The sequence below is a fragment of the Diadema antillarum genome, unplaced genomic scaffold (genome assembly GCF_040938485.1).
Source record: "Diadema antillarum isolate AM-2024a unplaced genomic scaffold, OU_Dant_1.0 scf00000076, whole genome shotgun sequence".
In the NCBI taxonomy this organism is placed as follows: Eukaryota; Metazoa; Echinodermata; class Echinoidea; order Diadematoida; family Diadematidae; genus Diadema; species Diadema antillarum.
The window spans coordinates 782539-800855 of record NW_027270965.1 but is presented as its reverse complement, the minus strand read 5'-3'; the positions used below and the strand labels follow the sequence as shown (position 1 = coordinate 800855).

The window sequence follows — 18317 nt, the reverse complement described above, 5'->3', positions numbered from 1 at the left end:
TGGATTTTGAAAACATATCCTCACGTAAAATAGAATTTTCGCGAGCCAATGTGGGCCGCCATTTTTTTCGGAAAGTGGATGTTACCATCGAAAAAAAATGAGAAAAACACGAGAAAGACATCAACAACACCGCCAGAATTGCGATCTTGTTTGCGGCCAATGCATGTGCGCACGCTATTTTCACGTGCTTTCGCAATGGGAATTGGCGCTTACGCAATGTTCGCGAGACATGTGAAGGCGTTCAGCTAAAGATCGCGGAGCACGCGCGTATTGCATAGGGATTGTACATCGTGCCGCAAGCAGAAATACTACGTCGCATATCGCCCTTATCGGCGGAAATTGTGCCGGGTTTTGCCATGGTAAATCATGAAAACTGCGTTGGTCAATGGTAAATTTCTTTCATGAAAACAATTGCGTTAATGAATAATCTTGTCTATGATATATGAAATGGTTGAAAATAATTTGCCTGATTTGTTTACAAGTTGGAAAAACCCTTAACAATGCTTAAACTGCCGCAAACGGGATATTTTACTCTAGTATAACTACTAAAATAATTTATTCTGACGGAGGTGAACGTTGGTAGGCCTATCCGCGGTTATGGTTATTTTTTGCCTGAGCTGAGCTGAGTTAGCTGGTTAAGTACAAACTAACAAATTAGATAGTGTTTGTTTGTTTGTTTGTTTATTTCCATTTGAGAAGATGGCTGGACCTGGCCCTGGATAGCCCATGATATAGACTCTATATATTCAGCTAGAGTTCTATGCTAAGCTGGTCTTCCATGGGGTCCAGTTGGATGTGAGATGGGACTGACCACTTCACCGGGTTAAACACCCTGCTTTTTGCAATGAATGAATGAAGTGGGATCTTTTACGTGCATGAGCTGTGACTCTCTTGTATGCAACATACTTACTTTACTTACTTTACTTTACTTTAATCCATCGATGCTAGTAGGTCCGGGCCTGTTCATCGATCGATTGGTAGTCATTTGAATCAATCTTTCAATTACGAGTGGTTCTATGGCAAGGTGTGTGTGTGGAGAGGGAGGATTCAGGACATCTGTTAGTATCCTTCAGGGTCATAAACAGATGGCAATTCTTTCCAGTAGTTGTCTAGTCTGTTTTTGAAGGAGTTCACAGATGGGGCACTGACTACATCTTCTGGTAGCTTATTCCATGATTCCACCACTCTATTTGAGAAGAAGAACTTTCTAACATCAAGGTGAGCGAATGTCTTCTTCAGCTTCAGAGTGTGACCACGTGTTCTGTCTTCATTATTGAGATGTAGCAGGTCAGTGTCAGTGTCAGTGTTATATAAGCCATGGACATATTTGTAGACATCAATCATATCACCTCTCCTTCTGCGATGGATAAGCGTTGGTAATTTGAGGCGTCTTAGCCGGCTTTTGTAGGGTATGTCCTTCAAGCTTGGTACCATCTTTGTGGCCCTACGCTGGACATTTTCAAGTCTCCTCTGTTCACCAATCCTGTACGGTGACCATGCTGCTTGTCCATACTCTAAGACGGGCCTCACAAGTCCTCTGTACAGAAGTTTGAAGGTGTCCTCATCAATGTTTGTGAAAGCTCTTCGTATTACCCCTAGTAGTTTGTTGGACTTGGACACCACTGGCGTAGCCAGGGGGGGGCGATGGGGGCGGTCGCCCCCCCTAAGATTTGGACCGGGGATTTGGGAGGCGGAAAAAAAATGCGTGTATACTGTATGCATGCACATGAAGCGGGTCTCCTTTGCAACCTTTCATCAAATAAGATATTTTTTTGAATATTTCACTCAAATTGTGCACCAGATCGTTGAATTTCAATTCAAAATATGCAAAATCTCTCGTGCTTGGGAGGGGGAAACCCCCTCCCAAACCCTCCCCCTCTGTGCCTCTTTCCCTAGCTTAGTACACTTTTTAGATTTGCACAAAAATTATGAATAATTCTGAGTGCACAAGACTTATCACTTATATTCCGAAAACTTAAGGTTCCCTCATGTATAAGGGGAGTTTCCCCTTTTAATCGACCCTTTCCTCCCTCAGTCCCCCCTCCCCCTCCCCATCAGTTGGTTTTTTTTTTTTGTGATTTCCCAAATGTTGATTCCATCAAATATGCGTATACGAGATATCTCAATTTCAACCTCAAAAAGGCAAAAGCTCCATCGGAAGGGAAGGGTGGAGATAACACTCGCCCACGCCTTCTCCCTGCTCGCCCGCCCCTCCACCCCCCCCCCCCCTTCCGCCATGCATAGAAGTAGACTGTGGCTATACCCAGATCGCTTTATTTCAATTCTAAAAACGCAAAAGCTCCGCGAGCGGGAGGGGAAATCCCCCTTCCCCTAAGCTCTACCTCACTAGACTTTATACATACACACAGATGGTGCACATTCGGAATAAGAGCTAAATTCCGTGATTTTAACACTTCGATGACAAAGTATTGCACCAAAAATTTGCACCAGATCGCTGAATTTCAGGTCTGAAAACGCAAAGTCACGTTCGTGTGGGAGGGGATATGCCCCTATCATCTACACCCTCGTGTGCATGTTTTTTCTGTTTGATTGCTGAACAGACAGCGTTCATGATATTCAGTGTAAGAATTAATACAAGAAGATTATTTAAATGATACCATTTTATAGGCATATTGTTCAATAATAATCTACACTAAAATATACTGCAACCTTCAACAAGTGGGACTGTTTCAACTCGTTAAAACACGCAAAAACATGCATCAAATTGCACCATTTGCAACATCAAAATGCAAAAAGTTCTCCCACACCTTCCCCTCCCCCCTCGCTCGCTCCGCTCGTTCGGGTTCAGTCGCGTTCATGATATTCAGAGAAAAAAATTAATACAAGAAGTGTATTTAAATCATTCCATATTACAGGCTAATTGTTCAATGATAATCTACATCAAGATATACTGCAACCTTAAACAAGTGGGACTGTTTCAACTCGTTAAAACACGCAAAAACATGCATCAAATTGCACCATTTGCAACATCAAAATGCAAAAAGTTCTTACCGTGGGAGGGGGGACACCCCCTCCCACACCCTCCCCTCCCCCTTCGCTCGCTCCGCTCGCTCGGGTTCAGTCGCGTTCATGATATTCAGTGAAAAGAATTAATACTAGAAGTGTATTTAAAGAATACCATTTTATAGGCAAATTGTTCAATAATAATCTACACCAAAATATACTGCTACCTTAAACAAGTGGGACTGTTTCACGTCGATAAAACGCGCAAAAACATGCATCAAACTGCACCATTTGCAACATCAAAATGCAAAAAGTTCTTACCGTGGGAAGGGGGACACCCCCCTCCCACACCCTCCCCCGCGCTCGCTCCGTTCGCTCGGGTTCAGTCGCGTTCATGATATTCAGTGAAAAAATTAATACAAGAAGTGTATCTAAATCATGCCATATTACAGGCAAATTGTTCAATGATAATCTACATCAAGATATACGGCAACCTTAAACAAGTGGGACTGTTTCAACTCGTTAAAACATGCAAAAACATGCATCAAATTGAACCATTTACAACATCAAAATGCAAAAAGTTCTTACCGTGGGAGGGGGGACACCCCCCTCCCACACCCTCCCCTCCCCCTTCGTTCGCTCCGTTCGCTCGCGTTCAGTCGCGTTCATGATATTCAGTGAAAAGAATTGATACTAGAAGTGTATTTGAATGATACCATTTTATAGGCAAATTGTTCAATAATAATCTACACTAAAATATACTGCTACCTTAAACAAGTGGGACTGTTTCACGTCGATAAAACGCGCAAAAACAAGCATCAAATTGCACTATTTGCAACATCAAAATGCAAAAAGTTCTCACCGTGGGAGGGGGGACACCCCCCTCCCACACCCTCCCCTCCCCCTTCGTTCGCTCCGTTCGCTCGCGTTCAGTCGCGTTCATGATATTCAGTGAAAAGAATTGATACTAGAAGTGTATTTAAATGATACCATTTTATAGGCAAATTGGTCAATAATAATCTACACTAAAATATACTGCTACCTTAAACAAGTGGGACTGTTTCACGTCGATAAAACGCGCAAAAACAAGCATCAAATTGCACTATTTGCAACATCAAAATGCAAAAAGTTCTCACCGTGGGAGGGGGGACACCCCCCTCCCACACCCTCCCCTCCCCCTCGCTCGCTCCGCTAGCTCGGGTTCAGCCGCGTTCATGATTCAGTGAAAAGAATTGATACAAGAAGTGTATTTAAATTATACAATTTTACAGGCAAATTGTTCAATAATGATCGACATCAAAATAAACTGCTACCTTAAACAAGTGGGACTGTTTCACGTCGATAAAACGCGCAAAAACATGCATCAAATTGCACCATTTACAACATCAAAATGCAAAAAGTTCTTACCGTGGGAGGGGGGACACCCCCCTCCTACACCCTCCCCTCCCCCTCGCTCGCTCCGCTCGCTCGGGTTCAGTCGCGTTCATGATATTCATGAAAAAATTAATACAAGAAGTGTATTTAAATCATGCCATATTACAGGCAAATTGTTCAATGATAATCTACATCAAGATATACTGCAACCTTAAACAAGTGGGACTGTTTCAACTCGTTAAAACATGCAAAAACATGCATCAAATTGAACCATTTACAACATCAAAATGCAAAAAGTTCTTACCGTGGGAGGGGGGACACCCCCTCCCACACCCTCCCCTCCCCCTTCGCTCGCTCCGTTCGCTCGCGTTCAGTCGCGTTCATGATATTCAGTGAAAAGAATTGATACTAGAAGCGTATTTAAATGATACCATTTTATAGGCAAATTGGTCAATAATAATCTACACTAAAATATACTGCTACCTTAAACAAGTGGGACTGTTTCACGTCGATAAAACGCGCAAAAACAAGCATCAAATTGCACTATTTGCAACATCAAAATGCAAAAAGTTCTCACCGTGGGAGGGGGGACACCCCCCTCCCACACCCTCCCCTCCCCCTCGCTCGCTCCGCTCGCTCGGGTTCAGCCGCGTTCATGATTCAGTGAAAAGAATTGATACAAGAAGTGTATTTAAATTATACAATTTTACAGGCAAATTGTTCAATAATAATCGACATCAAAATAAACTGCTACCTTAAACAAGTGGGACTGTTTCATGTCGATAAAACGCGCAAAAACATGCATCAAATTGCACCATTTACAACATCAAAATGCAAAAAGTTCTTACCGTGGGAGGGGGGACACCCCCCTCCCACACCATCCCCCCCTCGCTCGCTCCGCTCGCTCGGGCTCGGTCGCTTCGCTCCCTCGCAGACTAACCGCCCCCCCTAAGATGAAATCCTGGCTACGCCGTTGTTGGACACAGCCTGGGAGATGTGATCTTTGAAGGAGAGCTTAGAATCTACAAGCACTCCGAGGTCTCTTTCCACTTCCGATTCTTTCAGGGTTACTGTTTCACTGCCACTTTTCATGCAATATTCATGACTTGAGGGTGACCTGCCTATCTTCAACACCGTGCACTTGTCGGGATGGAATCTAAGCTGCCATTCCTCTGCCTATTTCTGCATCTTATTCAAATCAAGTTGCAATTTCTGAGAATCTTCCAAGGTGTCACTTCGAGCATAAAGTTTAGTGTCGTCTGCAAAAAGCTTGATTCCAGACTCAATAGTATTGGGAAGGTCATTAATATACATCAGGAACAACAGTGGCCCGAGTACGCTTCCCTGTGGAATCCCACTGTGTACTGATGACCATTCCGACTGCTGACCATTTACTACTACTCGTTGTCTTCTTCCAACTAGGAATGCTCTGATCCACCGCAGGGCCTGTTCATGGATACCAAAGGATTCAACTTTCTGCAGTAGTCGGAGATGCGGTACAGAGTCAAATGCTTTCATAAAGTCCATATAAATGGCATCAATATTACCTCCATCTTCCAGTACATGTGTCCAGTCATTAAGTACTTCCAACAACTAAGTGGTGCAGGAACGACCAGCAATAAATCCATGTTGATGTACAGACAGCATCTCATTTGTTAACAGATGTTCCATTATTTGTTTTCTCACCATGCACTCAAAAATCTTGCATACAACGCATGTTAGGCTCACTGGTCTATAGTTCTTGCTCTCCTGTTTGTTCCCCTTTTTGAAGATTGGGGTAACATTTCTAGCTGACTTCCAATCAAGAGGCAATTCACCCTTTTCTAGACTCATCTTGAACAGGAGCGCAAGTGGTACATCAAGGACGCCTGCTAACTTCTGCAGTAAACGTGGATGTAGTCCATCTGGTCCTTGAGACTTGTTTGGCTTCAGTTTCTTTAGCAGCTCAAAAACATCTGTTGGTGAGATGTCAAAGTTTGTCAGTGCTGATTCATAGTTAATTTCTAGAGGTTCCGGCATTTTCTGCATGTCTTCATGGGTGAAAACACTTATGAAAAAGTCTTGCAATACCTGAGCTTTCTCCGCATCTGTTTCTGTGGTAGTTCCATCTGGCTTAATGAGACTGACAATACACTGTACACGGGACCTCCATTTTTTTTTTTATGCCCTATCCAAGGGACAGAGTGTTTGGCATCTTGCTAGTGGGCCAGGGGACGGTATGTTTACACACAACATTGCTCAGTTGAGACTCGGGTTCAAACCTGGGTCCTTGGGATCGTAAGGCAGACGCGCTACCGACTGAGCGATGAGCCGACTCACCGCCAGGTTCAGGCTAACTGCGTCCAGCCCAACTGAGTCCAGCCCAATAGTATATTTAACTGTGTGAAGGAGTGCCTGGGTTTAGGCTCAGGCCAGACCCAGGACACAGTAAAGTAGCCAGGTCTAATGTTTAATTCTGCATATGCATGTATGAAAGAAGTAAGAAAATAAACAACATTAATAATACAATATTTAGGGACCTGGACCTCGTGTTTAAAGGGTCTGTGGCTTTGGAAAATTGGGTTGATGAAAGTTGATTTCCTGGTTCTTTTCAGGCATTGTGAAATTTTTGATGAGGGATTCTATAGAACATCTTTCATCTGACTTTGATTTTATGTTGCATGGAGTTACGCTGAGCATATCCCCTCTTTTTAGAGACTAATATTCAAAAAAATCTTCAAACCTTTTTCTGCTTGACGAGCAGTCTTCAGCCCTGAGTCACACAAGGAACCATTTTGGCTGACAGTGTGGCCAAAAGCGATCAATACATTCCTGCAGATGAATTGCTGCCCTGAGATAGTATTGGGCATCGTACACAGTGCATAGAACGACTACAGTTTAATAGGCGTTGGCTCCCAGCTGATCATAGCGGGAAGCCAGAGTACGGTGTGAGGCAAAACATTCGCTCCGTGTCTAGCCGCAGTCGGCGATCAACTTGGCAGTGCAATGACAGGCAAGGATGTGTATCACATGGGCTATGCCCGGCAGCCAATCAAAGATACTGTTGATTTTTTTTTCAGCAGTTTCATATTGAGACTTTTTGATGCAGAAATTTCATTAGTGATGAATGTTGAACTTTTTTTTTTGTGGGAGCAAAATTTGATGCGGGCACTGCTGAGATTGATGCAGTATTGTGATTCAGTACAGTTGAACCTCTCGTATCCGGACAAGTCGGGACCGGGGCTCATCCGGATAAGGGATTTGGCCGGATACGGGAAACTCAATGCTTTATACATGTACATATATACATACACATGTACTGATGTAGCCCATTGTAGTACCATAGTACTGCAACCTTTTCATTGTTACACTTGGGGATGTTTGGGGATGTTAAAATGTCGGAAGGTAAGCAATTTGGAGGGAAATTTGATGTAATGTATGTTAATCATGTCGGAAGTAATATGTAATTCATGTGTGTTTGTGTAGGAGTTCTCATGGAGTTGAGAATCCCCCTTTCCTCCCGTAATTATTTAAAAAAAATCACGGCGAGATTGCGTCCGTATAATAGAGAGATCCGGATAAAGGGAGGCCGGATAATAGAGGTTCAACTGTACTTGAATTTCATGTATGTATGCATTATAACTATTCCATTAACTTACTGTTATCTTCCTTGCAGGAATTGTGATGCTCATTCTTGGGTAGTAGAAAGAAGCAGGAGACAGACTTCTCAGCCATTATTCATTAATCAAAAGGCAGAGATATTAGGAATCACTACCAATGGTTTAGTGTCCACTGCAACATTCCCTGAACCCATGGCGGAAGAGAGAGCCCAGGGGGAGGTGCCCATCCCCCGGGGCTTGTCTTCGAGGCCTCTGCGGAGTATCATCAACGGGCTTTCGGAGGAGCACAAACACGACATTCTCCTCCGCACCAAGGGGCACTTGAACCACAATCGGCTTATGAAACCTCCTGAGTTGGCCACCCACAAACCGTGGGAGAGCTCAGGGAAGGAAGTTCCTCTCATGCATGAGCCCACCAAGATTCCATCACCAAGACAACCTCATGTAAGAAAGCATTCTATAAGAGAACATCAATTCTTACTCTTGAATGGTGATAAAGATTGCTCAGAGCCTTTCATTATGTGCCATCCAAGTTCTTGTCATTAAAATAATCACACTTGGCTGTCTTGAGACTGCTTAGAGGATTTTTTGTTTTTTCAGGTGCCAAAGTTACTGAAGTTTGCATACATGTACATGTATTTCTGTGCAGAGCAAAGCTTGTTCAGTACTTTAGATGTTTATTGCACGCCCTCAGTCAGCTATTGACTATGCATTCAGCGTATTTCAGATTTTATTATTAGAGAGGCTTTGTCTGACATGGCACTTGGAGTATGACGATTATATTATATCACTGATATTTCCATTTTAATCTTGCTCTATTCTTTTATATCAAAAGAATACTGGTGCAGTTTTGCAATTCTGAAGCATTTTAGCTACAAAACAGTGGTCATGGAAATTTGCAGGAGGTATTGAGATAGCACTGTATGCATTCATGATTTAAGCAGTAAGCATTTGTATCTCAAAAAGAACATTTAAATATATGCAGGCAACCAGATGGGTCACCTGAGACTTGATGAAAGAAGAGTAACAATGTAGCAGTTGTGCCCCGTCTGGTTTTCAAAATACTTCAGTATAGTGACTTAAAGTCTTGATGAATACTGAATATACAAAATGACTACATTACCTTTATCTCTTGGACGAGCATACATAACATACTTGTTTTTATTCCTTGTTCCTTGGTGGATTTATTTTCCTTTTTCAATGCAATTATCTCTGCACTTCTTCTGTCTGTGTTTTTTTTATTTTATTATTTGAATAGAAAAAGGAAGAGGAAATGGTTCAGGCCCTGTATCACTTCAGCACAGGAACAGCAGGCAGCATGCCCCACCCCACCCCTGAACTGGGGCCAGACCCACATGGAAGGAAGGCCGCTGGCCTCGGGAGCAGCCAGAACCGGGTGGGTGCACCTTTCCCTCCGAGGAATGTTTCCCCAAAGACCACCTCAAGGCTGGACTCTCCGAAATCGTACATAGACGACGGCGTGCTCGTGGAGGAGCTATCGCTGCCAGAACTCATGCTTCCCGTGTCCCGTCAGAAGACGACACGGGGATTGGCACGGACGCAGTCGCCCCCGCACCGGCTTCCTCCATTTGAGGGTCGGGTGGACAGGAGCTCCATCAGCGGAGACTTAAACAAGCAGCTCTTTGTTCAGAGCCACCTGGCGGGCATCACCAAGCGGGATCAGTTCAATCGATTCCTGGACTTTCAGAGGCACGTGCTCCGGAGGGACGAGATGTACGAGAAGGGAGTGCTCACTGGACGGAAAGCCGTGGAGCATTTAGAACGAAAGCTCTATGAGGTGAGATCACCACCAGGGGATGTTGTGTCAAAAGCAGAGATGTCGGTGAAAAAGAGTTGAGCAAACTTCTGATTTTTTTTCCTTCCTTGATTAGACAGATGGAGATACACGTTGTGATTGGATCACTTGTCTTCGTAATTTGTTTTTTTTTTCTCTGATTTTTTTTTCCTGTTCATGCTATAGAGTCATCCATACCTTATCATATTCAGTGCAGAGATTACTTCTGAAAAGCGTGTCACTGATTTAGAGAAAATCCTGTGGAAATTGAATTTAAAGTTGATTCAGAATTATCAATTGTTCTTCTCATGACCCTCAAAACTGCATGAATATGTAATTCATCAAACTTTAAGAGTGTGATGATGATGAATGAAAGGTTATATCATTGTTATGTTTTGTAAAAACCATCAACACATTTCTGTGAGTTTACATGTCGTGTAGCAACTGAAAGTGTAATGATTGAATTTTCAGCCTTCTGTAGTACTATGAACTCTGTTTATAGACCAATTGTTCCAACAAAACTGAAGCAGAATTAGGCAAGTGCAACTAACACAAAGCAATTAAAATGCTGTAACAGGGACATGAGTGTGTTGCACTTGTAAGATTGTGTATTTTTCACACATTGTGAAATTATTGTCAATATACTGTATACGCTATAATTTTCGCGTACATAAATTTTCGCGAATTACCGATGTCACACATTTTCGCGAGTGGTTAAATTCGCGATTGGGGGACCAGAGAAAATATGAAGTGGCAAAGAAAGTGTGAACTTTCAACTTACTAGCATAAGAATGACACTGCATGAAAAAGACTTGCCAAACTCTGCGAACTAGTAAGTTAGAATTCAACAATTTTGAAGTGGTAAAGTCCATCGCGCTAGATTTCTGACGAGTGGTCCCCTTGCGATAATGGATTGGCTCTCTTCAGTATTCGTAAGTAGACGTGGACGTGCGTAAACAAGCTTAGCCAGTATGGTCTGTTCGGTAAGCCGTGACATGGTATTCTAGTACTGAAATGTTGGTATCATCAAGGCAAGGGATTCATTTTGGAAGGTAATATTTTCGCGTGTTGTTAATTTCGCGAATAGCTCCCGACTCGCGAAATTCGCGAAAATAAAACCCCCGCGAAATATAGCGTATACAGTATTTGCCCTATGAGATGGTAATCATATGGTCTAGGCTATTTGTGGCTGCTTGCTGTATGATTGTATTTTGTAATGGTGATATATGCACATCAACTATCTTCTGTAAACAAATTGTATAATTGTGGGAGATGGAAAATGAATTAATAATGATTTCTCATGTATGTTGGTGAAAGAAAAGAATCATTGGATTGACAGTGCTATACTGAAGCTTGTAGCTTGAAAATGCTTGAAAATCTTTCTGATTTTGCAACAGAAACTACAAGACCTGAGTGTGGAGACCAGATTCAGTGCACCAAACTTCCACAGGTTACAGATCTACAGTGACATTTGGGACGAGCTCATCGAAGAGACGCCGACCTTCTCAACTATTCTTAAAAAGATCAAGGTAAGTTCCGCATGTGTTGGAATTCTCTTTTATGCCTCTGAAGTCAGTGAGTTGTATTGTACATAACACAACCCAAGCATAACAAAACATAAACAAGATTAATGTCGTTTTGTGTAGAATATACACAATGAAGATGCTCAGAGTGTATACCTTCTGTAGATTGCTATTCTGCAATACGGCAGGTAGTAGAAGAAGTGCCATAAATACAATGATGCCATGAAGACGCAGGAAACACAATTTGCTCTAAACTGAGTTAATTACTTAGCATTGTGACATTAGTTTGCTGTTTACTTTTCATTTTCTTATTATCAATACCAGGAGTATCAGCATTCAGTTTTCTTGACAGTCTCTTTCCCTGAGAAAATTTATTGATCCTAAAGACCAGCAGTAACAATAGTGGTTCGATCAACAACATTTATCCTGTAAATACCTCTTAATGAATATTTTATCTTTGTGTCGAGCGAAAGAATTATTTTCTTGTCTCATCCCCATTCCTCTGCAAAGAATGAGTTTGACCTGTACATGGGGTCACTGCTGGACTCCCAGCCACACAGACAGAGTGAAGTGCTGAGCCAGCAGGTCAGGGGGCTGACCGCAAGTGGCGTGGTGCTGCCGGGTGAGCTGGCCATTGGTCAAGACGTGGTCAAGAGAATGGAGCAAGACACCAAGAACGTCCTCGAAGAAAATGACAGGTGAACCTTCGTTATTTTGTTTCGGAAGTGAAGATGTGGAACACACTTTGTCCACATTGGTTCAAATTCATATTTCTATGTTTTAGAAACCCCTATAGGAGTAGAATATAAGTTCACTTTCTGTTTCATTTCTTATATCAGTATTGATTCCTGTACGTAGCAGATTTGAACTTCATCTTTTATTGCATTCATCGGGTATAAACCATGACTTTCTATTTTTTTTTTTTTTTTTGTAAATCACATACATACATTATATTCAATCACTTGATTTATTCCTTCACAATTGGCAATTCATTTTGTCATTCTTATGCTATCTGCCGTCCATCTAATAATAATTTTATACTCAATTGCTTTAAACCTGTAGTAAGCCATAACCAGGTTAAAAAAAAAAATCCTTTGGCATTCTTTAAAACTGTAAAGCATGATTCAGCAGTTCAAAGTGTTTGCAAAGAATGCAGTGGATGTAAATATGTCATTGGATGCATGATTGTGTAGAAATGTGAACATGCACATGTACTATGGCATGTTTTACGTTGTATACCATGATAGAGTGTGCGTGCATGTGATAATTTGTATACATGTTCTTCTGTAGACTGAACCATCTCAAACTAGAGCACTCGCAATGGAGCACATGTATCCCCTGAACCCGTCTCTCATTCCTCATCTGGATTACTTTTTAGGCCAGAATGTTGTATAATATGGCAACTGTCGCAGGATACAATAAAATCTGACGACACATGAGGCTTGTATATATACATGTAGCACATACAAGGAATATGACATGTCATCCTACTTGTATAAAAGTTTGAACAATGAGAGCGCTGACAATGAAAACTTTTGTTACCTAGAATAACTCCCCATAAACCTCCATAGCAAGTTTTAATAAAATCCGACAAGAAATGTGGCTTATACAGCATATACAAGAAACATGACAGGCCTCCAAGTCGGAACACTGAGGACACCGTCACCACCAACTGTTGTGTCCTTCATGTAGAATGACCACCCATACACCTCTTTAGCAAGTCTGAGTAAAATCCAGTAACAATCAAGTTATTGCCTAAATAAGCATGTATTTTTGCAAATTTTGACATGATATGGGTGACCTTTGACCCTGTAAAAGGTGGAACAGTGATATGAGGGCAGCATTATCAATAGGTATAGGTGTATAGATTTGACTATGATACAATTACATACCAAATTTGAAAAAAATCGGTCAAGAAACAAGGCCAGCGTCGCACACACAAGCAGACCCTGTTACATTTACCTTTTCATGTATAAAGACGAAACAAGTGAGGGCACCATCACCAAAAGCAATAGGCTTCTTCGTCTCACCATAATACACCTTCATGCCAAATTTGAAGATGATCGAAGAAGAACTGCAGCCAGTAGAGTGCTCATAAGAAAATCTCTGCGGCGGATGCAGCGGACACGGCGCAACAAGGTCAAATCCATAGTATCGTCCGAACTCTGTTCAGGGGATACAATTAAAGAGAGTACCTTTTGTTTGATACAAGAAGTAATGGTGGCTTTCTATAACCCTTTAAGTGCTTTGGGTGTCAATTGGCACAGAAAAAACCACATAGTGGTGTACATACTGTCAAAAGGCTCCTGCACAGAAAAGGTTTAGCCTTGAATCTGTCCTTCATCCTCTTGCCTCTTAAAGGTTGAGAGAGCGGCTACGCAAGGAGCAGGTAGCAGTGGCTGCTCTCCCTCCCCAGGTGGAGATTCCTGACCCGGTCCCGACACAGCGCAAGGCCAAGGAGGAAGAGCTGGTTCTGGGCCATGGCGATCAGGTCCTGGAACTGCACAACAAGATCCTGGACCTGCAGCGGACCATCGAGGAGCTGACAGAGGAGCTCCACGCCCACCATGTACCAAAGTCCATCTGTGAGCACATGGAGGGCTGCTTGAGGGACACGGAGGCAGAGGTCCTGAAACTGCTCTCTACTAACGAATACCTGGAGAAGACCATACAGGTGGGTATCAGTAGACCAGTAGGCAGACAGCCCTCCAGTTCCTCCATTTGTGGACTAGAAGGTCTTTTTAACCCTTCAGCCCCGTATAACCAACCGCATCCTGAATTACAAATCCCAGTCTATTTCTTTTCTTTTTCTCAGCGTGTTCATGATAATGCAGATCAAAAATATGATCTTATTCATGAAGAAGAACAACAAAAGAAAAAGAAAATTACTTCTTTGTCTACACTTTCAAAAAAAAAAAAAAATCCTTCATTCTAAAAACTGCAACCCCTTTTGTAAATCATTGAACTTAAAAGCAACATGGCTACCCATACATGTGTGTGTTGTTTTTGTTTTTTTTTTCTTGTGAGTGATATGGTGTGTGAAAATCTGTTTCTTTCCTTGGCTAGTTAGCAGTATTATCCGTATGTCATCCTACTTTGTAAGTTAATCTCCTCAAATGACACTCTCAGTATGGACTCAAAATTACTGGAAAATAATGCAAAAATATAAAGTTCACTGCCTCATCCAGTGAGTAGAAGTTGAGGTTGTAAGAAACCTTTAGGTGCTTTCATAAAGGATGAATCCTTTATGTTCCAGTTCACATAGCTGTGGCTTGACTGGCCAAGTTATGTTGCTGATACTGTTGTACCCCCCCCCCCCCCCCCAAAAAAAAAAAAAAAAAAAGAAGAAAAAAAAGAGGGGAAGGGGAGACAATGATAAGGATAATTCTGAGGTAGTCGATTTGGGGCAAAAAAAAAAAAAAAATTGCCATTGTTAAAAGTGATCAAAGCAGCAAGTGAATGTGTCTCAACTGAAGTTTGATGGCTCTTATATCAAAGCAAGGAGATGTACACTATTTTTGGACACCAGCTATTTGTACACTGCAGAGTTGAGATTTGTGCCAGTGTTGTACTCATAGGCTCTGCTCACCAAACTTGCAAAACTTTGTGGTGACTGTAGATGACCATCATGTTGCAACTGATTGACAAATTGCCCTACATCGACGTAAATAAGCACTGAATTGATCAGTGTTTTAGTAGTAGCCATGATAAAAAATCATGGGCGTACATACTCGAGCAGGATTCGAACCTACGACCTCCTGATCACCGGACAGGCGTCATCTCCACTAGACCACCGAGCTTTCGCCCGACAGCAAGTGTTGGTTCTAATCCTTATAGCATGCAGCGGGTACTGCTTTGTTATTCAAATTTATGAAGTTGTAGGGCAATTTGTCAATCAGTTGCAATGAAAACATCTCGACGGAAGAACTTCATAAATTTGAATAACAAAGCAGTACCCGCTGCATGCTATAAGGATTAGAACCAACACTTGCTGTCGGGCGAAAGCTCGGTGGTCTAGTGGAGATGACGCCTGTCCGGTGATCAGGAGGTCGTGGGTTCGAATCCTGCTCGAGTATGTACGCCCATGATTTTTTATCATGGCTACTACTAAAACACTGATCAATTCAGTGCTTATTTACGTCGATGTAGGGCAATTTGTCAATCAGTTGCAATGAAAACATCTCGACGGAAGAACTTCATAAATTTGAATGACCATCATGTTGTCGTGCACTTTGAATTCTCATGAGTTGCATCAGGCAATGTGTGAGAGGATTCAGACTTTCAAACAAACTTGATGTTATAATCTTCTGATATGTGCTTATTAGCACAAAAATGAATCCCCCTAGGCACTGCTCAGTGGAAAAAGAAAAAAAAAAGATCTGTGCAACAGCTGTGTCAAGTCAATCAAACTAACACCCTATTATGCAGGAATGTGTAGAACATGAATTAACAGTCCATTGCTATTTTAAGGGGTAATCATGGTACCATACATCATCATTATCATTGTGTATGTTTGTTTTGTGCGTTGTTGAACAGGGCTTAGAAGCAGACGTCGACAAGCTTCTGGAGAAATATGATGCACCAGAGACCGACATCAGGTAAGACTGGGGACAATTTCTTTAAACTACTCTCTTCCATGTGTATGAAGTTGGCAATTCGTCCATATGGGTATGTTCTTCACATATGTGCATGACACATGTCTCAGTAATTTTTAAAATGCAGTACATGACTGTGTAGAGTTAGAAGTCATTTGTGAATTCTCACACAATACTTATCTGTGGTGCACTCTCCACCTATCACAAGATCTGAATTCAAGAGTAGCCTTGTTTGTTGTAAATGAACCTTGGTGCCCACTGCTCTATGTTGTTGATTTATAATTAGTTAATATGTCAACTTATCTCTGTCGAGTAATTAGACTGACTTCAATAACCAGCCAATTTAAGCAGAATTGAGCCAGTTCCGTTAATCAAATGTCCGATATCTAAACACCATAAAAGGGACTTCGACTAGCAATGAAATTTGTTTTTAGAATGTCTGATACCGGGTATACCCGGCAAGTCTATGGAGAATGTATAAGATTTCTTTCTCTCTATGTTCTCCTGTGCATGACAGAGCCATTTGGAAAAGCATCAACACCCTGAGTGCTGTGTCTTTCCCTGGCATGGATTAAAGTGTGCATTGCCTCAGGCTGGCATGGCCATCACAATCCCAAAGTGGGTATCGCCTGCATCCAAGAGTTGGCTACGGATACAAGAAGACGTCAGAAGCTGGAGGATGTGATAGGAGGAAGGCTGTGGATAGTACAGTTTGCTTGCACTGAAGATTGTTGCGTCTTGAGATATATTTAGTGAGATATGAAGTCACAGATGCAAGAAGAAATGCATGTGCTAACCCCAGTGAAGCATCTAATATTTGCTCCATCATTTTCCTATTCTCTTTCCTCAGTACAATTCTGAGGCAGTGACGTTGTTCACACTACTAACCCTCAGGGTACCGGTGGGGTACTGAGAAGAACCCACATCTTCTTTACACAAATCTAACCATGCTGTACCAAGAGCACACCAAAGATATGCAGTATTCATTTCTGTGCGAGCTGTTGCTGATGGTTATCCCGTGTAGAAACCATGCCTGCAGGTCTGTGGAGAAACCACACAGCTTTACCCCCAGCTTGTGTGTAGCAAGTGAGGTATCACTGTATACTGTATACGCTATAATTTTCGCGTACATAAATTTTCGCGAATTGCTGCTGTCACACATTTTCGCGAGTGGTTAAATTCGCGATTGGGGGACCAGAGAAAATATGAAGTGGTAAAGAAAGTGTGAATTTTCAACTTACTAGCATATAAGAATGATACTAGTTATACACTGCATGAAAAAGACTTGCCAAACTCTGCGAACTAGTAAGTTAGAATTCAACATTTTTGAAGCGGTTAAGTCCATCGCGCTAGATTTCTGACGAGTGGTCCCCTTGCGATAATGGATTGGCTCTCTACAGTATTTGTATAGTAGACGTGGACGTGCATAAACAAGCTTAGCCAGTATGGTCTGTTCGGTAAGCCGTGACATGGTATTCTAGTACTGAAATGTTCGTATCATCAAGGCAAGGAATTCATTTTGGAAGGTAATATTTTCGCGTGTTGTTAATTTCGCGAATAGCTCCCGACTCGCGAAATTCGCGAAAATAAAACCCCCACGAAATATATAGCGTATACAGTAGTTATCTAGGATGACATAACTTCACCTTTGTTACATCAGTTGCAGCTTGTCAAGATTGCAAGTCCACCTCGTACAAGTCAAAACATTTGCTAAGTTGAAGAAAAAGTTTATCCTTGATGGATATAAACATGTTTTTTATGTTCTATTTATTGTTTAAATTACAATTCAGGAAAGTAAAAATATTTTTTCATGTCCTGTTGGATAGGACTTGGACGAGAATGCTGTATTTTCCCATTCTGGTAAATTTATGCGCAGTCTTCAGTGTCAGTGTGTTTAAAAGTAATAAGTTGATTCAAGACCTTTGCCTGAAGGATTTAAATCCATATCGTCAGATTCAGAGTCAGATTCAGCTTTGTATCACCATACTGTATTCTTTGCTGTCAGGTTTGCTTCCACCACAGCATAATTACCGTCCAGTGCACTCCAACTTCATGTGACATGTAACTTGTACATAAATGCCATACACCTTATTTTTTACATGTTTATATTGGCTTTTATTATTTTAGTATGAATAGTGCAAGATAAACACAGGTGAAAAATGGCTTCAGTGCACTCCTGTTATAACAAATACTGTTATAACAAAAATTTGTTACAATAAAGCGAAAACTTCAGGTCCCTAAATTATTTGTATAACCATATTTATACACTTTATTTCTTTGGATATGACAGAATTTTTTTTTTACAACGAAAGAAAAGTGCCAGTCGCAACGACTTTGGTACATGTATAACCGGGCGGCCTGAATTTGCTAATTAGGCTGTAAACTGAGGAAAAAACAAAACAAAAATTCAACCATGCCAATTTTGGTCAAATTACATACACGTATTACTGTATTAATCTTTTCCCAT

At 41.6% G+C, this 18317-nt stretch overlaps 1 protein-coding gene across 1 annotated transcript; it reads left to right on the top strand.

Moving 5' to 3' along the window:
* Positions 1-8129: 8129 nt before the first annotated feature.
* Positions 8130-16578, top strand: LOC139717531 (uncharacterized protein C6orf118-like). The gene is made up of 7 exons (XM_071629035.1): positions 8130-8381; positions 9196-9735; positions 11130-11261; positions 11766-11953; positions 13617-13929; positions 15792-15853; positions 16368-16578. The coding sequence occupies exons 1-7, from the start codon at positions 8130-8132 to the stop codon at positions 16423-16425; spliced, it is 1545 nt and encodes a 514-aa protein (XP_071485136.1). The 3' UTR covers positions 16426-16578.
* The last annotated feature ends 1739 nt before the right edge of the window (positions 16579-18317 follow it).